General features: G+C 39.1%; 1 protein-coding gene across 1 annotated transcript; it reads right to left on the bottom strand.

The window, feature by feature from the left end:
* Positions 1 to 1301: 1301 nt before the first annotated feature.
* On the bottom strand, positions 1302 to 21624 carry LOC102265197 (tripartite motif-containing protein 77-like). The gene is made up of 7 exons (XM_014482291.2): positions 21507 to 21624; positions 9848 to 10262; positions 8506 to 8601; positions 5661 to 5891; positions 4030 to 4052; positions 3223 to 3320; positions 1302 to 1934 (listed from the first exon to the last, which is right to left on the bottom strand). The coding sequence occupies exons 2-7, from the start codon at positions 10256 to 10258 to the stop codon at positions 1441 to 1443; spliced, it is 1353 nt and encodes a 450-aa protein (XP_014337777.2). The 5' UTR covers positions 10259 to 10262; positions 21507 to 21624; the 3' UTR covers positions 1302 to 1440.
* Between the last annotated feature and the right edge of the window lie 625 nt (positions 21625 to 22249).

The raw sequence follows: 22249 nt of genomic DNA, 5'->3' as shown, positions 1-22249 counted from the left end.
CCTGGGTTGGAAAGATCCCCGGGAGAAGGAAATGGTTACCCACTCCACTATCCTTGTCTGGAGAATTCCATGGACAGAGGTTACAGTACATGGGGTCAGAAAGAGTTGGACACAACTGACAGAATCAGAGTCAGACTGCAGAGTGACTAACACTTTCACACTTCACTTCATATATATATATATGAAAATAGAAGAAAAAAGAAAAAAGTCTTTATGATGAGATCTCTTAGAATCTATTCTTTTAACAGCTTTCTTATCTATCATACAATAGTGTTAACTAGAGTCATTATACTGGGCAATACATCCCCAAAGAGATGAATTTCAATGTCTGATTATTTTGCAAAGTTTTAATCTCTAAGTCAGTAACACTCTTTGAAATGAAATTTTTTGACAGCTTGGATGTTTTTTATATGTGAGAAATAAAGTGCATTGTCCATCCTTGAAAATAAATATTCAGAGTATTTTCACTCTATGTATCTTCCTTAAAAATACTGCAGATTCCAAGCAGCTAAGCCATATTATCTGTACTACGATCCCTCTGGTAAAAGCATGTGTGTATTCCTGAAAATCTGTTCATCATTGAGAACTACTAAGAGCAACACTGGGAATCAAATCATACACAGTCTATATCTCGCCCACTAAACTGAATTTCTGCACCACGAACCTGAACAATAACTTAATTCACTTCTTTAATGTTTCTCATCACTTCTTGAGCTACTGACTGTGTCTACACGATAGTAAATGTTTTTGGTTACATAGCCTTTGCTTTTAATGTTTTTCCTACATATTCGTTTGTTCAAATATTTTTCAGATGTCTTTCATATCCTTAACCTGGTGTTTCGTCCCTGGAATGTGGTTATGAAGAGGATGGACATTGGCCTTCCTTTTTTGCAGTCTGAAAACTACAAAAGAAGATCCAAAATCTACTGTGAGCTTTGCAAAGGGAAAGAATAAGCTGTTCTTGAGGTCATATTATAATTGATCTACTCTACTTCAGGAAACCCAGGATTAAAGGAGGGGTAGAATTTAGCCAGATGAGTGGAAGGAGAGGAAAATTCTATGCTGCCCTTGAGTTTTGACAAGGATTCTCTGGAAGAAGAATCCTCTGTGCTTTGCATTCATGCATTTGACTGGGTTTCCACACCTGTGTGTTCTTTCATCTCTAGTAAGTTCAGATGGCAGATGAAAAGTGCCTATATCCTACCCAAAAAAATGAATGTGATTGCTTTTATTTAAATAAAATACAAAAGACAAATGGACATCATTAACACTACCACCACTTTAAAAAATAATGCAGCCATTATAAGTCCTAAAGGTAAAATGAAGTTAAACACAGTGAAGTTATAATTGATTTTCCCCATTCTAGAAGTCACCAGGATAGGAGCCCCCTCAGCTACTAGAATTCCCAAAACCTTGGTTAGGTTTGTGACCTGTTCCTGATCATTTGGGTCCACACCAAATGAAAGGTCTGAGAGGGAAAGAGAAAGATCGTGAGAGGAAATTACAAATGAGGGAACCTCTGGCAACATTAATAAAGCTTATCATACCACATTCATAATCTAGAAACACCCCTATGTAGCCCTGGGGTCTTTGAATATAGTGGGGTAAGAATGGGAAGGTAGAAAAGAGACTGAAATGGCCATCCTTACTGACACAGAGAAGTAGAAAAATGTCCTCAGAGTTGAGCAGCATATCATTCCTGCTTGTCCAGGACTCCTTGCAGAGCCCTATAACCCAGTCACCGGAGTTTCCCACATCCACCTCCCAGTAGTGCTTGCCAGCGGTGAAGGTCTGAGCACCCCATGTAGGCGTGTTCTCTGGACATGCTGCGTCCCAAGGCACATCTCGATGGACAGGACCGCATTGCAGACGTCTCAGGGCTTCAATCAGAGGCACGCAACCGTTTCTTATTTTCCCATCCAACGTAATATACACTTCAGGAAAATGAAAGCAATGAAGTCAGAGAACAGCGTTTCAAGTTCTGAAGAACATATAACTGCAGTGGTGTTGTGACAAATGTGTAGCAACCAAATCTCTGAAATGAAGCCAAACTGATTTGTTTCATTTGCTGGGAATGTTTCAACCCACCATGACTGGTTTCAAGGCGCCAGTCCTTTAATAATTGCTCCTAAAGTTCTGGAACTTGTAACAATTAGCTCCCACAAGTGTGGCAGTACTGGCTCGTTCCAGAATACCCTTTAATCACAGATGTTAGACACCCTGTGTTACCACACCCTTTTATACAGAGTGTGTCACTGGAAATACATAGAAAGAACAGGAAGGGCTTGTTATCTATCTAAAGAGCCAGGAAATCCCTAATTATACAACTGGAGGAAGGAAAACTTTGAGAATACATAAAGATATAGGATGTCCGACTCTGGCTTATTTTCACTACCTCACCAAAAATTTGGGAGTCCGTTCATAGATGTCAAGAAAATAGCAAAATGGCCCTTAAGTCATCTCATTAATCAATCATCACAAAATAAAAAAATAATCATGATAAATATATATTATATTTTATATGACATTGTTATTTTTAGTCCTGAACAGGGATCACATTGCCTAGGATATAAGGGTTTAACATTTAAAGAAGTAAAAATAAAATAAACCAAATATCTATATGTGCTTTTTTTTTGCAGTGATTTCTCTCAGAATTTCTAACGGAGTCACTGCTAAATCAGAATCCAACGCATCCCATCTCAGTCCAGCTTCTCCTTTGTCCGCTGGGCTCACTGTCAGTTGCATTTGTCTCAGGGAGTCCTCTACACAATGAATTATGGATTGTTTTCAAGCTTTTTGAAAGTCTTGTGATTTTTCATATACAAGCATTACCTTTAATATTCAGGTAAACATTTAAATAACAGCATTAAGGTGATTCTAAGAGTCTCAATATCCAGATATAATCTAAATATCCACAGCTAACTACAAGATGAAATACACTGAATGGATATGCATTTTTATAAGTCAAAGTGTTCTTTTTATTATTAACTCACTGCAAGTAGCTAAATAAAAAACTATGTGTCATATTTGATTATTTTTGACAGCCTTCAGTTAACTTTTCTGACTGATAATTAGCAATAAAATAAGTTAAAAGGGTTTGCATATGTTCTCTACAAAGAACAGACAGAGCGGTGAAGAGATATCATCAATGTGTTATCTATTCATGTAGTTTCCTATGTGATTTCCAATGTGATTGCCTTCACGCAGAGTGCTGCCTCTCACCTCGGAAGCTGTTAAGCCTTTCCAGCATCCCAGTGATGGTCCATGTACTGAGCTGTGGGTCCAAAGGCTGGGGAATATACAGCTGCATTAACTGACTCCTGTAAAGAGAAAGGCCCACTTACTAATAGGCCCAAAGGTATCATTAGCAACCCACTGATGATGCTTCAACAGAATCCTCATAATTACCTTTAAAGGGTATGAATTTAACTGCTCAGATGGATGAACACTGCAGTTGCTATGATATTTTACAATCTACTTCCTTGCTCTTGGCATATCAAACCTAGTAGAATGTGCCGCCGCAATCAAAACTGTGTTTCCTTCCTTCTAGCTTCCCTAGAGGATCCACACAGCAATTCACATCTAATTCCTGAAATCTAATAGGCGGAAAATTGTTGGAACTTATCATTTAATACATATGAAAGCTCAGCACTATTGTATGTTCTTTCTTTATGAATTCTACCTCACTCCTTTTCTCAGCATCCTTCTACCTACTGTTTCTCTGAGCTTATCTGCCTTTCCCATGGATGACCAGGAATAATCCTTGGATAACTAGGATTTGGAAATTAGGGGCAGGAAAAATCGTCATCTCTTTGCAACTTCTACAGAAAGCCTTGCAATAGAAACTGCGCTCCTCTCCACCATACGGTCACCAAAGGGTAGACTATATAAAACCTGGCAGACTATTAGAGAAGGAAGGAATAAATACAGAGAGAAAGATACTTCGTATTGAAAGGGAGGGTTCATCTTAGCAGAAATAGCCTGATCACTGTCACAATTATCATGATTTGAATAGAGGAGCAAACTTACCTTTTCATTGTGTCTTCCACACCCTGTAAAGAAAAAGAGAGGGAGGCTTAGTTTTCAGCACAAACTCTCCTCTTAAGTCTAGTTTCAGGATATGAGATTATACTGAAAAATTCATTATTTCCAGTTTTCTTCCTTAGATTAAAATCATTTGTCATTTCCCTTCTCCTTATAAATATGAAATCCAATCTCACATTTACATTAACTGACAAGATCATAATCTTAATAAAATTGAAAGTCAAACGTTCTTAGGGTGCATGAATGACTGTTCTTTGTCCTGATATACAGAAGTATTCACAGGGGTTTCCCCAAAGTTCTTTGGTGTGTGGACTCCAAATCTGCTGCTGCTGCTGCTGCTAAGTTGCTTCAGACGTGTCCGACTCTGTGCGACCCCATAGATGGCAGCCCACTAGGCTCCTCTGTCCCTGGGATTCTCCAGGCTAGAATACTGGAGTGGGTTGCCATTTCCTTCTCCAAAGCATGAAAGTGAAAAGTGAAAGCGAAGTCACTCAGTCATGCCCGACTCTTAGCAACACCATGGACTGCAGCCTACCAGGCTCCTCCATCCATGGGATTTTCCAGGCAAGAGTACTGGAGTGGGGTGCCATTGCCTTCTCTGAATCTAGAACTTCAAAATAGAAAGGATGAATGCATCCTATGGTTACACATGTTACACATATTATCAAGTGCAAATATAAAGTTAACTTATCTGTTCAACACAGTCATCCCTCATTATATGAAGGGAATTCATTCTAAGAACCCCCTTGGATACTAAAATCCATCGGGTGTTCAAATTTTTATATACAATGGCACAGTATATCTGTATAATATACACACATTTTCCTGTATACTTTAAGCATCTCTAGATTACTTAAAGGCTTCCCAGGTGGCTCAGTGGTAAAAAGTGCACCTGCCCAGCTGGAGACAAGGGTTAGATCTCTGAGTTGAAGATCCCCTGGGGAAAGAAATAGCAACCCACTCCAGGATTCTCCAGGAGATAGTGAAAGACAGGGAAGCCTGGCGTGCTGCCATCCACAGGGTTGCAAAGAGTCAGATACAACTTAACAACTGAACAATGAACAACCAGTATTCTTGCCTGAAAAGTCGCATGTACGGAGAAGCCAGGCAGGCTATATATGGGGTCGCAAAGAGTTGGACACGACTTAGTGACTAAATAACAAGATTACTTATAAGATCTAATATAATGTAAATTCTATGTAAATCATTGTCAGCATTGGCAAATTGAAGTTTTTCTTTTTTGAAATTTCTGAATTTTCTTAAAAAATATTTTCCATTGGTGGTTTGTTGAGTCCCTAGATGCAAAACCTGTAGAGAGTTGGAAGAGCAACTGTATGGTAGAAGGATATAAGAAGGTTTGGGAGATTTTTTTTTTCTGGCTCTGTTACTTGAATCTTGCCACATAGCCCTCCTTCTTCCATAGAAGGCAAAACTGATGTTTTGTCTCCAGGTTATACTGGAGGAACAAAACCTACCATCACAGAGGTAGAAGAGTCAGAATCTGGACTTTGGAGTCAGAAAAATAACGGAAGTCAAGGAAGATATAATGTCAAATGATACAAGTGTTTTCCAAGCAGGTTGGTGTTCTGCAGCCAACATCCGTCCTTAGTCCTTACCTGGAGCATGTCCACATCTGCTTTAAGGCACATTTCCTTCAGTTCCTCATATATTTTTCTCAGGAGTTTCCCCATATGAATCATTCTGGCTACATTTCTATTGAGTCGCTGAAAAATAACTGTGCCTTCAATTGCCAACATCTCTAAATGTTTTTGCTTTTCTTCCTGGAGATACTGACACACTTGAGGGTATTCAGCTCGTATCATCACCAGTCGTAGATTTATAAAACCCTGCAGTGACATTGGATGAATTAGATCATGTATTTGGATGGGATTTTATTCTTCCCTTATTATCTGTTGTCTATGTGTTGTATATAGAATGCTTGTCTTCGTTCATTTGGACTACTAACAAAAGTACTAAAGACCGAGTGCTTATTAATAACCAAAATTTACTTCTCACTGTTCAGTAAGGTAAGAAATACAAAATTAGTGCCAGCAGGTTTGGTGTAGAGTAAGAGCCCTCCTCTTAAATAGGCATCTTTTTTTTTTTTTTTTGGCTTAATAATAATTAAAATATACTCCACTTTACAAAGCACATTCACATACTTGGTTTTCATTTTTTACCATATGCATGTATTTTTTTGTTGAAGTATTATTGATTTTCAATATTGTGTTTGTTTCAGATATACTGTAAAGTGATTCCGTTATCCATATACATGTGTATAGCTAATTCTTTTTTCCAATTCTTTTTCACTATAGGTTATTACAAGATATTGATTATAGTTCCCTGCTGAGTGCTGAAGAGTTGATGCTTTTGAATTGTGGTGTTGGAGAAGACTCTTGAGAGTCCCTTGGACAGCAAGGAGATCCAATCAGTCAATCCTGAAGGAAATCATCTCTGAATATTCATTGGAAGGGCTGATGCTGAAGCTCCAATAATTTGATCATCTGATACAAAGAGCCAACTCATTAGAAAAGACCCTGATGCTGGGAAAGATTGAAGGTGGAAGGAGAAAGGGACGACAGGATGAGATGGATGTGAGTTTGAGCAAGTTCTGGGAGTTGGTGATGGACAGGGAAGCCTGGCGTGCTGCAGTCTGTGAGGTTGCAAAGAGTTGGACACAACTGAGCAACTGAACTGAACTGATAGCTCCCTGTGCTATAAAGTAGGTCCTTGTTGTTTATCTGTTTTTATGTAGAATAGTGTATATATGTTAATCCTAAATTCCTAATTTATCCCTCCCCTCACCTTCCCCTTTGATAACCATAGGCTTGTTTTCTGTGACTATTGGCCTTTTCTGATCTGTAAATAAGTGTAATTGTATCATTCTTTTAGATTCCACACGTGATATCATATGATATTTGCCTTTCTCTGATTTACTTCCCTTGGTATGATAATCTCTAGGTCCATTCATGCTACTGCAAAGGGCATTATTTCATTCTTTTTATGGCTGAGCAGTACTTCATTGTATAAATATACTACATTTTCTTCAGCAACTCATCTGTCAACGAACATTTAGGTTTCTTCTATGCCTTGGCTAGATAGCCATCCTCTGGTTGTGTCCTCACATGGCAGAAGGGGCAAGTCTCTACTAAGCTTCTTTTTTTTTTTTTTTTTTAGGGCTTCTTTTATAAGAATCCCATTAATAAGGATTCTTTCCTAATGACCTAATCACTTTCCAAAGGCCAAACCTCCTAACACTATCATTTTGGGGGTTAGAATTTCAACATTTGAACTGTGGGGGACCCAGACTTTCAGACCATAGCTTCTGTCTTCTGTGCTCCAGAAGGATGTGTTCTCAGAGACCTTCTGGCTCACTCCCTTTGATCCTTTTAGATCTCTACGCAGATGTAACCTTCATGATGGGTATTCTCTGGCCAGCATACATCCCCCAAACCTGTACTATTTATATATATCCCTGCTTTAATTTTCTTCCAAGAACTTTACAAATGTGATGTATTATAAATGTTATTCTTCTTTATTTGTTGTATGACTTCTTTTACAAGATTATATCCTACTGAAGTCATTGATTTGTTTCTTTTTGTCCATTTCCATATCTCTCTGTGGACCTATAACAGTGAGCAACATATCACATGCCCTCCTATGAAAGAATGGTTCATTAGGAAAACCATCTTAAATGATCAGGGTAATTTTGTTATTGTCCTGCAGTATTTTTACAGCACTATGTACAGATTTCTCTTTAATGAAATATTCTGTAATATAGCCTGCTGATGTATCTTCTTTAGAAGTCATTGAGTTCTTTGAAAATGAAAATGTAGTTCAACTTCTTTAGTTTCAGGCTCTCCATTCATAAATGTGAACCAATGAATAATAAAACCCCAAATCCTTAGCTAGGCATCTTGCCATGGCTATAATTACATTGCCAGCCATATCTCTCACTGCCTGCCTCGTACCATATGTACTAATTAATAGGAGCTATCTACATGCCCCAAATAATTCTATGATTTTTTCTCATATTTAGCTTTCTTGTCCCTTAGATCTCTGTGTTATGAATTTACAGGTTCTACTAAAACATTAGCTTCAGGGTGATTTTTATTTTTTTGAGAAGCTTTACATTCAAAGTTTATTAAACTCCTACAGAACTGTTTTTTTACCTTCATCCGAGTGACCCTTGCATTTTGTTTTGTGATACTGCATTTTCTTGTCTCTACTGAAGTATTAGTGGTAGATATTGCTTTACCAAGATAATCAGGAAGAATCTTTTATTTACCTATTGGGGTCATTCAACATGAAATCCTACATGGAAGGTCATGTTTTTCCATATGCAGCTCTCTTTGATCACCCTCTCAGAGGACATTATGATTTAATTCAAGTTCTTCCACTGTAAGTTACCAGGTTATTTGTTCCAAACTGGCTCTAAGGGATCCAGGGTCTGCGGCTTACCTCCCATGCTCTGAATGTGTTGGTCACTTTTTTTATATTTCGTTGATTTTCCTGTTTCTTTTTCCAAATAGACTTCATTTGCATCAGAAGGTGCTCCTGCAAAATAACTATTATTTGTAGCACTAGAATAGCAAAGTTAGTACATTTCAGATATTTTAAAGAAGATATAAGGGGATGAACATGGGACAAACAGTAAAAAGAGCAGATATGTCAGTAATTTTCCTTTGGAATACTATCTCCTAAATCTGGGGAGATCAAACAAAGATGGAATGTCTAAATTTGAAAAAATGTAATCCATTATCTGAGGAATCTAGCATTGAATTTATAATAACCTGGTCAGTTTTCAGAAGTGAATCTTGCTTTTGTTTCTGGGTTTGTTTGTTTTTTTTTTTTTTTCATGTTACACATTTTTTTAAGTCAACATGAACAAATTCCTAGAAAGACACAAATTACCAAAATTAACTCAAGAAGAAATGGAAAATGTGAACAGGCCTGTATGTAGTAGAGAGAGTGAATCGATAATGAAAAATTTTCCAACAATGAGAAGCCAAGAACCAGATGGTTTCACTGATGAAATGCACCAATCGTTTAAAGAAGAATCAATACTAATCTTTCTCCAACTCTTCTAAAATAGCGGAAGAGGAAGGACTACCTTTTCGTTCATTCTGTGAGGTCTCTTGCTTTATATTTAATTGTGAAATATTAGCCCTCAGTTTTCCTGTGGCACTGTTAGAAAATGTTGGCCAGTGTTTCTAAATCTGCTATAATTAGAACAGGACCATTATAATCATGTTTGTGGGAGCCAATGACTTTTACTGAAACTAGATATTTATCTTCCACACTGTGTGCACGCTTAGTGGCTCAGTTGTATCTGACTCTCTGCGACGCCATGGACTGTAGCCCACCAGGTTCCTCTGTCCATGGGATTCTCCGGGCAAGAATATTAGATTGGGTAGCTATTCCCTTCTCCAGGGGATCTTCCTGACCCAGGGATCAACCCCACGTCTCCTGTATTGCAGGCAGATTCTTAACTGTCTGAGCCACCAGGGAAGCCCATCTACCACATTACTTCTGAAGTACCAGCATCCTAATCCTCATCAATTTCATCATCATTCCTCTCTTTCAGCTCAACAGAATTTAAACATCAGGAAAGCAAGGATGATATCTAGTTTCTTCACTGCTTTATCTCTAGATTTCAGAATAGTGCCTGGCACATGGTGTTCAAAAATTGTATTTGTTAATAGCATAAAGTGATAATGGTTGTTAACCAATGTATTTTCCTCAGTGCCTATCAGATACAGGGTCTTCCACATTTTAAAGTTCAGTCAGAGATATTACTTACCCTGTAGTGCTCTGCAACCTGCATTACTGAATAGTGTTCATGAGTGGCATGCCCTGTGGAACGAGAGCAGAACAAGCACAGCAGGCTCTTGTCAGCTTCACAGAAGTAGAGCTTTATCACTTGGTGTGTCCTACACATCTGCTTGGCAGAGCCAGGTAACTGGCAGATAACTGAGTTTCCGGTGGAACGAATATGTTTCTTAGCAAGAATAGTGCTTTTGAGGTCCATTTTTGGAGATGCCGCCTTGCACACAGGACAGCAAGTAACTGTTGGGGCATCTTCCCACAAGAGACAGAGGCAGGGAGTACAGAATCGGTGCCCACACCTAATGGTGGCAGGGTCTGTGAACGTGTCCTTGCAGATGGAGCAGATGATCTCAGTGGGGAGACACTGTGCGGAAGCAGATGCCATGTTTCTAAGAAAACAAAAGGAAAGGACTTTCTTGACTTTCAGCATGTGAGCTGAGCTTAAGCTTTCTCTCGCCAATACACATATGTCCTATAGGAGGACAGCCCATGTTTTGAGGATGGTGAAGAAAAGAGAGTCCTATAGACCAGTAAAATGTGTTATTATTTTCCACCATTGGCCTCCAGCACTACTTCTCAGTTCCCTATTAGAAATCCAGTATTTTCCACATATATTATCTCTTTTTCAAAGACAAAGAATCAGAGGTTCTGGGATCATTCATAGGTAGCTAATCATATTGTGTCCGAAACTATCACAATTTTCCCCTTTTTTACTCTCTCTGATTGGTTAACACAAGGTATTTGTTCAAATCCTGGCCAATGAAATAAGATGCTAAAATTCCTAGGACAATTCTAGAAAAAATTTTCTTGTTCCAGAAGAGATGCACAGAATTAACAGATGGCTTTTTCTGTTTCTGGTCATTTTCCAGATATAATGCCCACTTGCATAGCCATTTTGTGATCACAGAATGAGTTGGCCTGAGGAGAAAAGCCAATAGTCTAAGGATAACAAAAACAGAAAGAAATGGTTTTTAACAATGGCATTGAACAACAGTTAACTAATTCTGAAGAAGCCAATTCCCAACTAAATTAACACAAATCTCTAGACTTAAAATCCTAGCAGAAGAAAGTTTGTGTTTACCACCACATACAAAAAGAACTTTGCACAGGATCTACTGCCATATACATGTCGGGGGTTCAACAAAAATCATGCAGCATATCATAAGGCAAGAAAAATTTAGTCTAAACAGACAAAGCAGTCATCAAAACCAGACTTAGATATAAAACAGATATTAGAACTATTAAGATAACTAAGATAGTAACGATGACCCTATATGCAAGACAGCAAAAGAGACGCAGATGTAAAGAACAGACTTTTGGACTCTGTGGGAGAAAGAGAGGGTGGGATGATTTGAGAGAATAGTATTGAAACATGCATATTATCATATGTGAAACAGATCACCAGTCCAGGTTCTATGCATGAGACAGGGTGCTCAGGGCTGGTGCACTGGGATGACCCTGAGGGGTGGGATGAGGAGGGAGGTGGGAGGGGGGTTCAGGATGGGGAACACATGTACACCCATGGCTGACTCATGTCAATGTATGGCAAAAACCCTACAATACTGTAAAGTAATTAGCCTTCAGTTAAAATAAATTAATTAATTTAAATAATAATAACTATGATTAGTATGTTAAAGACTTATTAAAAAAATGTTGACAACATGCAAGATAGGTAATTTCAGGAAACAGATGAAAAGTATAAGATAAGCAGATAGGCTAGATATAACATATGCAGAGAATTTTATGTTTGGGTTCAGAAGTAGGTACAAGTAAGAAAATTACCAGTGAGCATGGGAGTATGTCAGTGTAAAATACAAAAACTAAACACAAAAAGGAGAAACAAAGAATAAAAAATTACAACAGAACAGAGCATCAAAGAGCAGTAAGACAACATTAAATGTTGTTTAACATTGTTTAACATCTGTGTGATTAGATTTCCAGAAAGAAAATGAAGATATAATAGGGCAAAGTGAAGTGAAAGTCACTTAGTCATGTCCAACTCTTTGCAGGCCCATGGACTATACAGTCCATGGAATTCTCCAGGCCAGAATACTGGAGTGGGTAGCCTTTCCCTTTCTCCAGGGAATCTTCCCAACTCAGGGATCGAACCCAAGTCTCCCACACTGCAGGCAGATTCTTTACCAGCTGAGCCACCAGGGAAACCCAACAGGGCAAAAGAAGCATTTAAAGAAATAATTTTAGAGGCTCTTCCAAAATTAGTGACAGACAGCATAAAAGAGATCTGTGATATTCAGAGAATATCAGACAGAAAAATACAAAACGAATAAGCAAACAAAAACACAACTAGGCAAGTTACATTAAAACTAAATAAAAACAAATAACAAAGAGAAATTCTTTCTTTCCTTCTTTTTTTTTACAAAGATAAATTCATTAAGGGAGTCACAGAAATAGGAAAAATAAAGATTATGCACAGAAAAATAAAGATAAAAATTAGAGCAGAAACCATGCAGGCAAGAAAACAATTAAGTGACATCTTTAGATTGCTGAGAGAAAACAACTATTAACCCAAAATTCTCATATGTAGTGAAAATATACTTCAAAAGTAAAATATTATAATTTTTCAAAAAGAAGAAAGAAAACTTGAGGGAATTCAGTTTTATCAGGTCTAATCTATAAGAAAGAGATAAAGAAGCTCTTCATTTAAAAGCATATGTTGTGCTAAGAAGAAAATTGATCTACTCACAAAAAATAAGTGATACTGGAAATTGAATAAAGGCAAAACATAAGCTCTTATATTTTTCTTTAACTCACTATTTTTTTTTAATTTTTTTTAAACTTTACAATATTGTATTGGTTTTGCCATATATCAACTATTTAAAGCAATAGCTTAACAATGAACCATGTGTTTATGAAACTTATGACAAAAATGACACAAGAAATAGAAAAGAGGAATTGGAAATATTATAAGGATTTTACATTAAATGAAAAGCAATATAGTATTACTGAAAGTGGACAAAGATTATTTAAAGAGGTATATTTTGAACGGGGCTTCCCTGGTGGCTGAGTGGTAAAGAAACCGTCTGCAATGCAGGAGATGCAGGTTTGAACCTTGGGTCAGGAAAATTCCCTGAAGAAAGAAATGGCAACCCGTTCCATATTCTTGCCTGGGAAATTGCATGGACAGAGGAGCCCGGCAGGCTACAGTCCTTGGGGTCGCAAAAGAGTCGGACACGAGCTAGTGACTAAACAACAAGAACATTTTAAGCTAACTATGTATATTCATAGATGATAAAGCTACGAGTGTAGAAAATCCCAAAGAATCTTGTCGGGAGCTGCGGTAGGCATTACTGACAAAATGGAGGCATGGCCCCAGACCCCTCTCCTCATTCCGCAGGCACGGATCCCGGGATGAAGGAGTTAGGCCTTGTAATTCTGATTGTCTTTTCTTCTCCTCAGCTGAGTTGACTGAAAAGGAATATTAAGGTGCTTATTGTTCTTGAGAGGAGCGTAAGAAGGCACAAAAGCCTTCTGTAGCTGTGCTCAGAAAATAATTCATAAAGTTAATCACTGACATTTGTTCAAGGACTTTTACAAAAGAGTGTTCCAGGATGAGCACAGAGGCCATAGCTTGAGGCCATGGGAGGGATTGCTATCTGAAGCTTATTTGTGAGGAGAATGTTTATGACAAAGGAGTTTACTGAATTTAGGGCTTAGAAATAATTAAAACAGAAGTTAAAGATTTAAGGAATGTTGTAAAGTTAGCATATTTTACTATAGCTTATAGAAGTTAGGAATTTTTAGAGATGCTATAGCTAGAAGCCTTTTTAAGAGATAGTGAGCTCAGGATGTTAGGGGCAAACAGGATTTAGGAAGATAAGTAGTAAACTGAGGAATGTAGCATGAGTTACAATGTAATCACAAGTTAACTACAGGACACATTAGAAGAGGTAGATAATAGATGATAAGGCTGATTCCCAGAGAATCACTAAAGCAGGAACTCTGAAGAGCAACAATGATTTATGGAGATAATAAATCTGGGAGAGGAGGAACTGAAAATGTCAAACCTCTGGCCCAGTGTTTTTGTAAAAATATAAAAGAGAATCTTAAACTTGGAATAAACAGGCAGTCCACAGAAAAATGAGAGGCTGTCTCATTGCAGACACTGTCCATCTCTTCAGGTTGAATCCCTGGCTGCTGGAGTTGGACTCTGGCAGAATCTAATATAAAACATCCTGGAAGTAATAAGCAAATTTAGCAAGGTCAGAAAACAAAGGGCCAATATATAAAAATTGATTTTAATGCCACACACCTGTATGAAAATTTTGTATTTGAATTTCTTTAAACTTCACATTTATAATAACTTCAAATAATGAGTTAGTCAAATGCAATAAGTTCTAGAGATTTGATTAAAAAAAACATTGTACCTATAGTTAGTGATATTGTATTGTATCATTAAAAATGTGTTAAATGGGTAGATCTCATGTTAAGTGTTCTTATACTACAACTTAAAAAAAAGGGCAAAGGAAACTTTTGCAGGTAATATATTGATATGTTCATTATCTTGGTTTTGATGGAGGATTTGTAAGTGTATACATGTATCAAAAGATTGTCAAATTGTACATTTTAAGTATGCAGAATTTATTTTTTGTCAATTATGTCTGAACACAATTATTAAATTTTAAGAAAATGAAGGTGGCGCAAGTGGTAAAGAACGTGCCTGCCAATGCGGGAGACATAAAAGATGCAGGTTCAATCCCTGGGTCAGGAAGATCCCCTAGAGGAGCGCATGGCAACCTATTTTAGTATGCTTGCCTGGAGAATCCCGTGGTCAGAGAAGCCTGGGGGGCTACATCTGTAGGGTCACAAAGAGTTGGACACAAGTAAAGTGACTTGGCATATGTGCATGCCAAAAAAATGAAATAACTAGTTATAATTTTAATAAAATATCAACGGAAGAAAAGAATTAAGATCTAGATAAATGGAGAATTATGTTTATACACTGGACAATTTAATACTGTTAAAATGGCAATCTTCTTCTATATGATATATAAATTTAACATAATCTCTGATAAAACTCTAGAAAAATTTTATAGGTATATACGAACTGGTTTTGAAATGTTTTATGGCATACCAAACAAATAGAATAGCCAAAACAATCCTAAGAAATAAAATCAGAATACTCACATTACTTGATTTTAAAAGTTAGTAGAATTCTATAGTACTAAAAACACACAGTATTGGGAAAAGGAAAGACATACTGATTATTAGAACGAAACTGAAAGTAGAGACCTGCAAAGATATAGTCAGCTGATTTTTTTTTTTTTTTTTACAAGTGTTTAACTGTAGCCAGTATTCTTGGGCTTCCGTTGTGGCTCAGCTGGTAAAGAATCTGCCTACAATATGGGAGACCTGGGTTCGATCCCTGGGTTGGGAAGATCCCCTGGAGAAGGGAAAGGCTACCCACTCCAGTATTCTGGCCTGGAGAACTCCATGGTATAGTCCATGGGGTCGCAAAGAGTTGGACACGACTGAGAGACTTTCACTTTAACTTTCATCAGCACTTCACTGGAGAAAGAATAGCCTTTATCCAGATAAAACACCAAAAGCACAATCCATGAAAGAAATTAACACACTAGGCTCCTCTGTCCAGGGAATTCTCCAGGCAAGCATACTGGAGAGTGGGTTGCCATTCCCGTCTCCTGGGGATCTTCCTGATCCAGGGATCAAACCTGGGTCTCCTGTATTGCAGGCAGATTCTATTTCACTCCAAAGTATTTATCCAAATGAACTGAAAAGACTGACAAGACAAGATAAGACTTCTCTGGATCCACAAAGATTACAGAGATATCTCACTCTTCCTATTAAACCTGGAGCTGCTATGTAAACACAGTAGAAGTTTCTCCCCTAAGAGTCAATAGGGAGCCCTTCAGATTCTCTCCTGGCTTATTTAATCCTCAGCAAAACCTAACCATGAAGACATTGGGTCTAACTGAGAATTAAGGGACTGTATCCCAAAGAAGCTGGGATAATTATCCAGTGTGCACTGGCAGAGATTGTGAGAGTTCCCTTAGGACTAGATTTTGAAATACTTGATCAAAGGGCTGGGACATAAAACAGGATAAGAGAGAGTTTACTGGATGGGGACACTTCCTCAGGATACAGAATATAATAGTTTGACAAGGACATTAGAAGATGAGGCACATTTGATGCTTGCAGGCTCCTACAACCCTAGGAAAATGATGGCCCATGCTTAACAATGAAATGCAAGAACTGCTGTGTAAGATGGGACTGGACAGGATTAAAAAGCCAAAGGGCATTTTCATGTTAAAGTGAATATGTTATGAAATCAGAAGATCAATCACAGCATTGTGTTTATCAATAAAGCCAAGAGGATACACTATCCACCAAGATTATCACAAATGTGCTGCCAAGAGAGATAGCATCAGAATGCCGTTCAATGGTAGCTGTCCTCTCCAGGATTAGGACAGTGATAAAGAGTGTTTAGGTAGCTTGGCTACTGATCTCAATCAGATGATAGGGTATTTAACTACCAGGTGCCAGCAGACTGAATCTGTGTAATGACTAGCAAGGGTTGAGCAGGAACCAAGATGACTTGACCCACATGGAATTGCAGAGATAGTTAATAAAATGAATAGCACCTCCAGGGGCAGAATAGATACAAGAGAAGCCAATAATACTGCTGTAAGATATGAACAGAAGGCAAGAAAGTATTATCAAGAGGCAGAGGGGTTTTTTCTCTAGTTAATGATCCTTCTTGCCAGACTTTCCTTATTTTCAGACTTAGAGCTCCTTGATTGATAAGGTGACCACATCCCTTGGAATAAGTTCTCTGTGACATCATGAAAAGTATGTACTGTAGAGACTACCCAATCCTTATCCAAAGGGACCTATGGTCAATAACCAAAATGACTTAGGAAAATGACTTAGGAAAATGCATTCAGTTTGACTTCAAACAAGGTAGGAGTTTTCATTGACACTTGAAGACCTGAAGCATAATCCTCATCTCATGTTAGACTAAAAACAAATGAGAATCATTTAACAAAAGCAGCTCTGGAAGACTCCTGAGCATCCTGAGTCTCTTGGGTCTATAGACTCACCTAATAGCATTCTCTTGGAAGCTGAATATGTACTGGACACAAAAGACCTCACTCACAAGTCTGGCAGATGACACTGTCTGGGTTACCTCTGCTGGGGCTGCTGCCCAGAATATCTTCACCTAATCACTCATGTAGCTTCATGGGCTTCCTCACAGCCTGGTAATTAGTTTCCTAGTTATTTCCATCCCAATATTGTCAGGAGGAATTGTGCAACACAGCGTATCTCACCTGTTATGGTCATAACCCTACCCAGATTCAAAGGGATGGAACACTTTGAAATGTGAGCAGTTTTGAAGTTACACTGTAGGAAAAGAATGGGAAATGGGATATTGTTGAATCTCTTTGGGGATGAGGAGGAGAGGAATAAATCTTGCTATATCTGCTCTTCCTGATAAGTTGACTTCAGGGATCTGGATCCAGAGAGTGAAGGCCCTGGATTCAATGAGTCTTTTATAGATCTACCTTTCAAGCTCCAGATTTCTATTAAATGGTTCTCTAGCTCTCTGGAAATTTGGTACAATAAATATTTTTTATGTGAGAGGGCCCTTTAAGGGTTTGGTGTCAACTGGACAATCACTCTGAATACAACATAATAAAAGGCATATTGATACAGATATGCACAATTCTGAATGGGAGAGATGTTCGTTTCCTCACAGGGCACCAGGAACAGACTTGATAATTCCAGGCCAATGGAGTGAAGAAGGTCAGAACCTCTCTTCAGCAGGAAGCCCCTTCTGATGTCTCCATATTTCACTGAAAATTCTTATCAATATAGGTCTTGGGGCTTCCCTGGGAGCTTAGTGGTAAAAGAACCTGCCTGTCAATGTGGAAGACACATGTTCAATCTCTGGCCCAAGAAGATCCCACACGCCAAGGAGCGACTAAGGCCAGGTGCCGCAACTGTGGAAGCTGGGCTCTGGACCTGGGGAACAGCAACTCCTGAGCCCACGCGCTGAAACTACTGGAGCTCATGCTCAGCAGCAAAGGAAGCCACCACTCTAAGAAGCCGTGCACTATAATGAAGACACAGCACAGACAGAAATAAGTAAATAAAATGATAAAAAATAAAAAGGCAGGCCTTGTGGACTTGTGTCCATGTGCGTCTTCCTGAGGAGAGGGTAGCATATCCAGCCTGTAGTAGACAGATGTTCAAAATCCGTAGCTAAGCCATCCCCTAGACCTTACCACTAAGTGTGGCCTGCAGAGCTTGAAACGTGGCCCCATCTTTAGAAACTGCTCTGTTTGCACAGTCTCTGTGCCTCCAATACTCTGAAGGACAGTCAGGCGAGTTCTTCTGACCTCCCACTCTTCTGGACTCTGGAAATTTCTGATGCGGTCTCTGAGACATGGCATCTCTTTGCTAACATCTAGTGTCTGTACTATCATTCTGCTGTGAAGGAATAGGCCCCGTCCTTGCCACACAGTTTTGAGTGTTCCTGTGTGTATCTCTACTCTGGGCCTACTGAATCAGGATGTCTGACAAAGCCACCCTGAAATCCTTTCCCTTCTCCTTCATTCTCTGTCTGGCCCAGATCTCAGCAAAAAGCCACATTCCAGGACTCTGCTCTTTCTGTTTGCTTTCATAACATAAGGTGTGTTGATCGTCAAAATATGCCAGAATGAAGAGTCAGGGCTGCCAGTTCTTACCTGAGAACCAGCAATAAATATATAGGATCCTAAAGAGGAGGTGTGGAGAAGGCAATGGCACCCTACTCCAGTACTTTTGCCTAGAAAATCCCATGGAAGGAGGAGCCTGGTAGGCTGCAGTCCATGGGGTCGCTAGAGTCATACATGACTGAACGACTTCATTTTCACTTTTCACTTTCATGCATTGGAGAAGGAAATGGCAACCTGCTCCAGTGTTCTTGCCTGGAGTATCCCAGGGATGGGGGAGCCTGGTGGGCTGCCGTCTATGGGGTCGCATAGAGTCGGACACGAATGAAGCAACTTAGCAGCAACAGCAGCAAAGAGGAGGTGGCAAAAGGTGAAGCTTTTCCAGAATGTTCAGTCTTTTTCCTATGATGTGACTTCAAGAAACTGGAGTGACGTTTCTCTTGTTTTGACTGATTCCACAAACGTGAGGAGGTCGTGACTTACAGGACAAGGGATTTGGGGTATTATATCATAGGAAGAGAGGAAGAAGAAAGTAACGTCCAAAGGATCAGAGATGAGAGGGAAACAAGAGATACCAGGAGTAGAGAGGCACTTAGAGAAAGCAGTATGAAAAAAGAAAAGAAATGTAATTGTAGAGAAAATTGGATAACAGGGTTACGTGACCTTGCGGGCAGTTATAGAGAAAAAGAAGTTCAAACAGTGCCTGGTCCAAAGTAAACTACCCTTGCTTTAATTGATGAACCCAAGAGAAAGACAACCCTTGGGCAATATCAGCAAAATTGTAGAGACTATGAGATACTGATAAAGGAGGCAACAGGCAAAATTTTCTGCACATTTCAAAACTATTCTTGGTGGTTAATGTTTAGTTGCTGAGTTGCGTCCAACTCTTTTGTGACGCCATGGGCTATAGCCCACCAGACTCCTCTGTCCACGGGATTTCGCAGGCAAGATTACTGGAGTGGGTAGCCATTTCCTTCTCCAATTCTTGGTGGTAGAAAACTCCCATTTCAAGAAGTTGGCATGAAGCTTCTGCAGTTTAACACCCAAAGTGAAAAAGACATTGGAGACCACTATGGTCTGTGGATAAGAGTACAGATCCTGAAGCTACATTGCTGAGTTAGACCCGTTGTTCTCTAGACCCTGCCATCTTGAGACGATTCTGTATCTTCACTTGCAAAACAAACCAGGTACCTATTTGAAAGAGGGATAATTGGATCAGCATCTTGTAGAAGAGTTAATTTCTACTAATTATCAAGTAAAAATGACAACAAAAGAGAAAGGGAGCTCAGTCACGAGAAAGACAACAATGTAAGAATTGGAAGAAAAGTAGAGAGTCTTAAGGAAAAGCTAATAAAAATAAAGCAAAGAGAGAAAAGAAAAACCAAATTTGAGATGGTAGTTGATGAAAGGAAAACACCCTCGTCAAAAGGTAGCTGAGTTCAGGAAAAGCATTTAAAAGATTTTTGAAACTTTTAAAATTTATTATAGAAGAATGATGTAGGAAAACATATATCTATGTTTATAATCCAGGTTGGGGATTTCATTTGTTTTCCAAACTCAGGGTTCTAAGTTCCCTGTATTCAGGGACAATTGATGGACGATGGGTCTTATCAAGCAAAAGGAAAGTTGAATTCTGATTGTGGGCTGAGTTGGGTCTTTGGGGAAAAAGAGGATCTTGTGCTATACTTGGTCACTCAATCGTGTCCAACTCTGTGAGCCCATGGACTATAGCCCACCAGGCTATTTTTCTCCAGAGACAAGATTCCCCTCAAAGATGACAAAATCTTTTGGAAAAGTGGGAATATCAGACTTTCTTTTCTACCCTTCTCATGTGAATTTGTGCCTGCCACCAAACACTAACATTCAAGAGTTTTTCAAAAATGCAGAGATTGCTGCGATTTGTGAAATACATTTTAAAACATTATTTAATCCCTAGAATATGTGCTTGGGTGTTCATTGGAAGGACTGATGTTGAAGCTGAAACTCCAATACTTTGGCCACCTGATGCAAAGAGCTGACTCATTTGAAAAGACCCTTATGCTGGGAAAGATTGAGGGCAGGAAGAGAAAGGGACGACAGAAGATGAGATGGTTGGATGGCATCACCGACTCAATGGACATGAGTTTGGGTGGACTCTGGGAGTTGATGATGGACAGGGAGGCCTGACATGCTGCGGTTCATGGGGTGGCAAAGAGTGGGACACGACCGAGCGACTGAACTGAACTGATATGTGCTCAGAATTTTTCCCAAAAAGGGTATCAACCCTATAACTGATTTCACACCATGAGGATCTTTTCTATTTATCTTCCCCTCAATCCTTATTTCAATATTTATGAAAGCAACCTTACCAGTCCATCTCAATAAATTTTGCTGGCTAATTTTTTTTAATAAAACTTTCTCCAATGAAACACAAAATTAAAATAAAGAAAATACTCATACCAAAAATATAAACAAATATTTAAAAAATCACTAATAGGTGCTAATTATGTATTATGAGTTAAAGTAGTTTATTTTTGTTATTTGGTACTTTACAAATTTGCAAGTAGCAAAAATATTAGTGCAAGACTGTGTTAGGAAAGAGGATGTAGATGGCTGTCTCTGCAGTATCCACAGACCTTGGAATGAACTGTAATAAAGCCTCCTTTAATGGAAGCAAACTCAGAACCACCAAGGCATCCAGAAGGGGGTCTCCAGGTGCAGAGAGCAGCTCTCACCACAACTCCACCTCTTTGAAGATTTTCTGGATAACCCTTGAGGGGACCACAGGTGGGGTTTTTCCACATAATATGGTCCTGGTTTCATTTTTATTCAAACAAGGGTCAGAGAGGAGGCTGGAACTTTGATTACAGGCTTTCTTAAAAGCTCAATTAAAACTACAAGGAAAGACAAACACTAACCAAAAGCAAGGCAATCTTGTTTTATACAACTCACATTTCTCACCTTTCAGTTGGTGCTTCTTCTCAAGGAACCTCTGTGGCCTGATTTTGTTTGTCCCCAACACCAGGGACTGATTCTCTGTCTTTGCCCGCTGTCCACATTCAGGAAGGTGAGGAGATGAGAGAGAGCAAAAGAAGCTCCCCTTCCCAGCTGTGCTGTTTCCCTTCTTAAAAGGGATGCTAGGCCCATTTGATGTTAATTGTCAAGGCCGACGTAGCCTAGTAGGTACATCAGAATCACCTGCAGGGCTTGGTAGACCACAGGCTGCTAGGCTTCAGCCACAACGATTCTTGATTCAGTAGGTCTGGGGTCACAGAGTTTGCACGTCTAGTGAGAGGCGAGTTTGCATATCTAATGAGAGGCGAGTTTGCATAGCTCACAAGGTGCTGTTTCCTGGACCATAATTTGAGAATCTCTGACTGAGACTATGTCTATTACAGGTGATACTTTTAGGTTGTACAGGAAGGATAGTTTATAAAGAATCTTATTGCCAAGCACAGGCTGGAAGCACACTGTGACCTTGCTGCTGCTGCTGACCTTGCTACTATCGCCTTTTATAGTCTGTGGTGGAAAGCATAAAGTGGCCGAAAATGCTGGCTCTTTCTCCCATATAGCTACAGGGCCTTGAGAGGAATGCAGGAGTACCACCATGCATCCTTAGCTTGCAGGGCCCAGAAAATCTAGCAACAAGGTACAGGCCTCTTGTCCAGGGGCCCAGGCAGCCCCACCTCTGGATCATTCCTTTC

This window comes from Bos mutus, chromosome 29 (genome assembly GCF_027580195.1).
Source record: "Bos mutus isolate GX-2022 chromosome 29, NWIPB_WYAK_1.1, whole genome shotgun sequence".
NCBI classification, from domain to species: domain Eukaryota; kingdom Metazoa; phylum Chordata; class Mammalia; order Artiodactyla; family Bovidae; genus Bos; species Bos mutus.
Note: the sequence above shows the minus strand (reverse complement) of the source record. Positions and strands in the feature narration are given on the sequence as shown.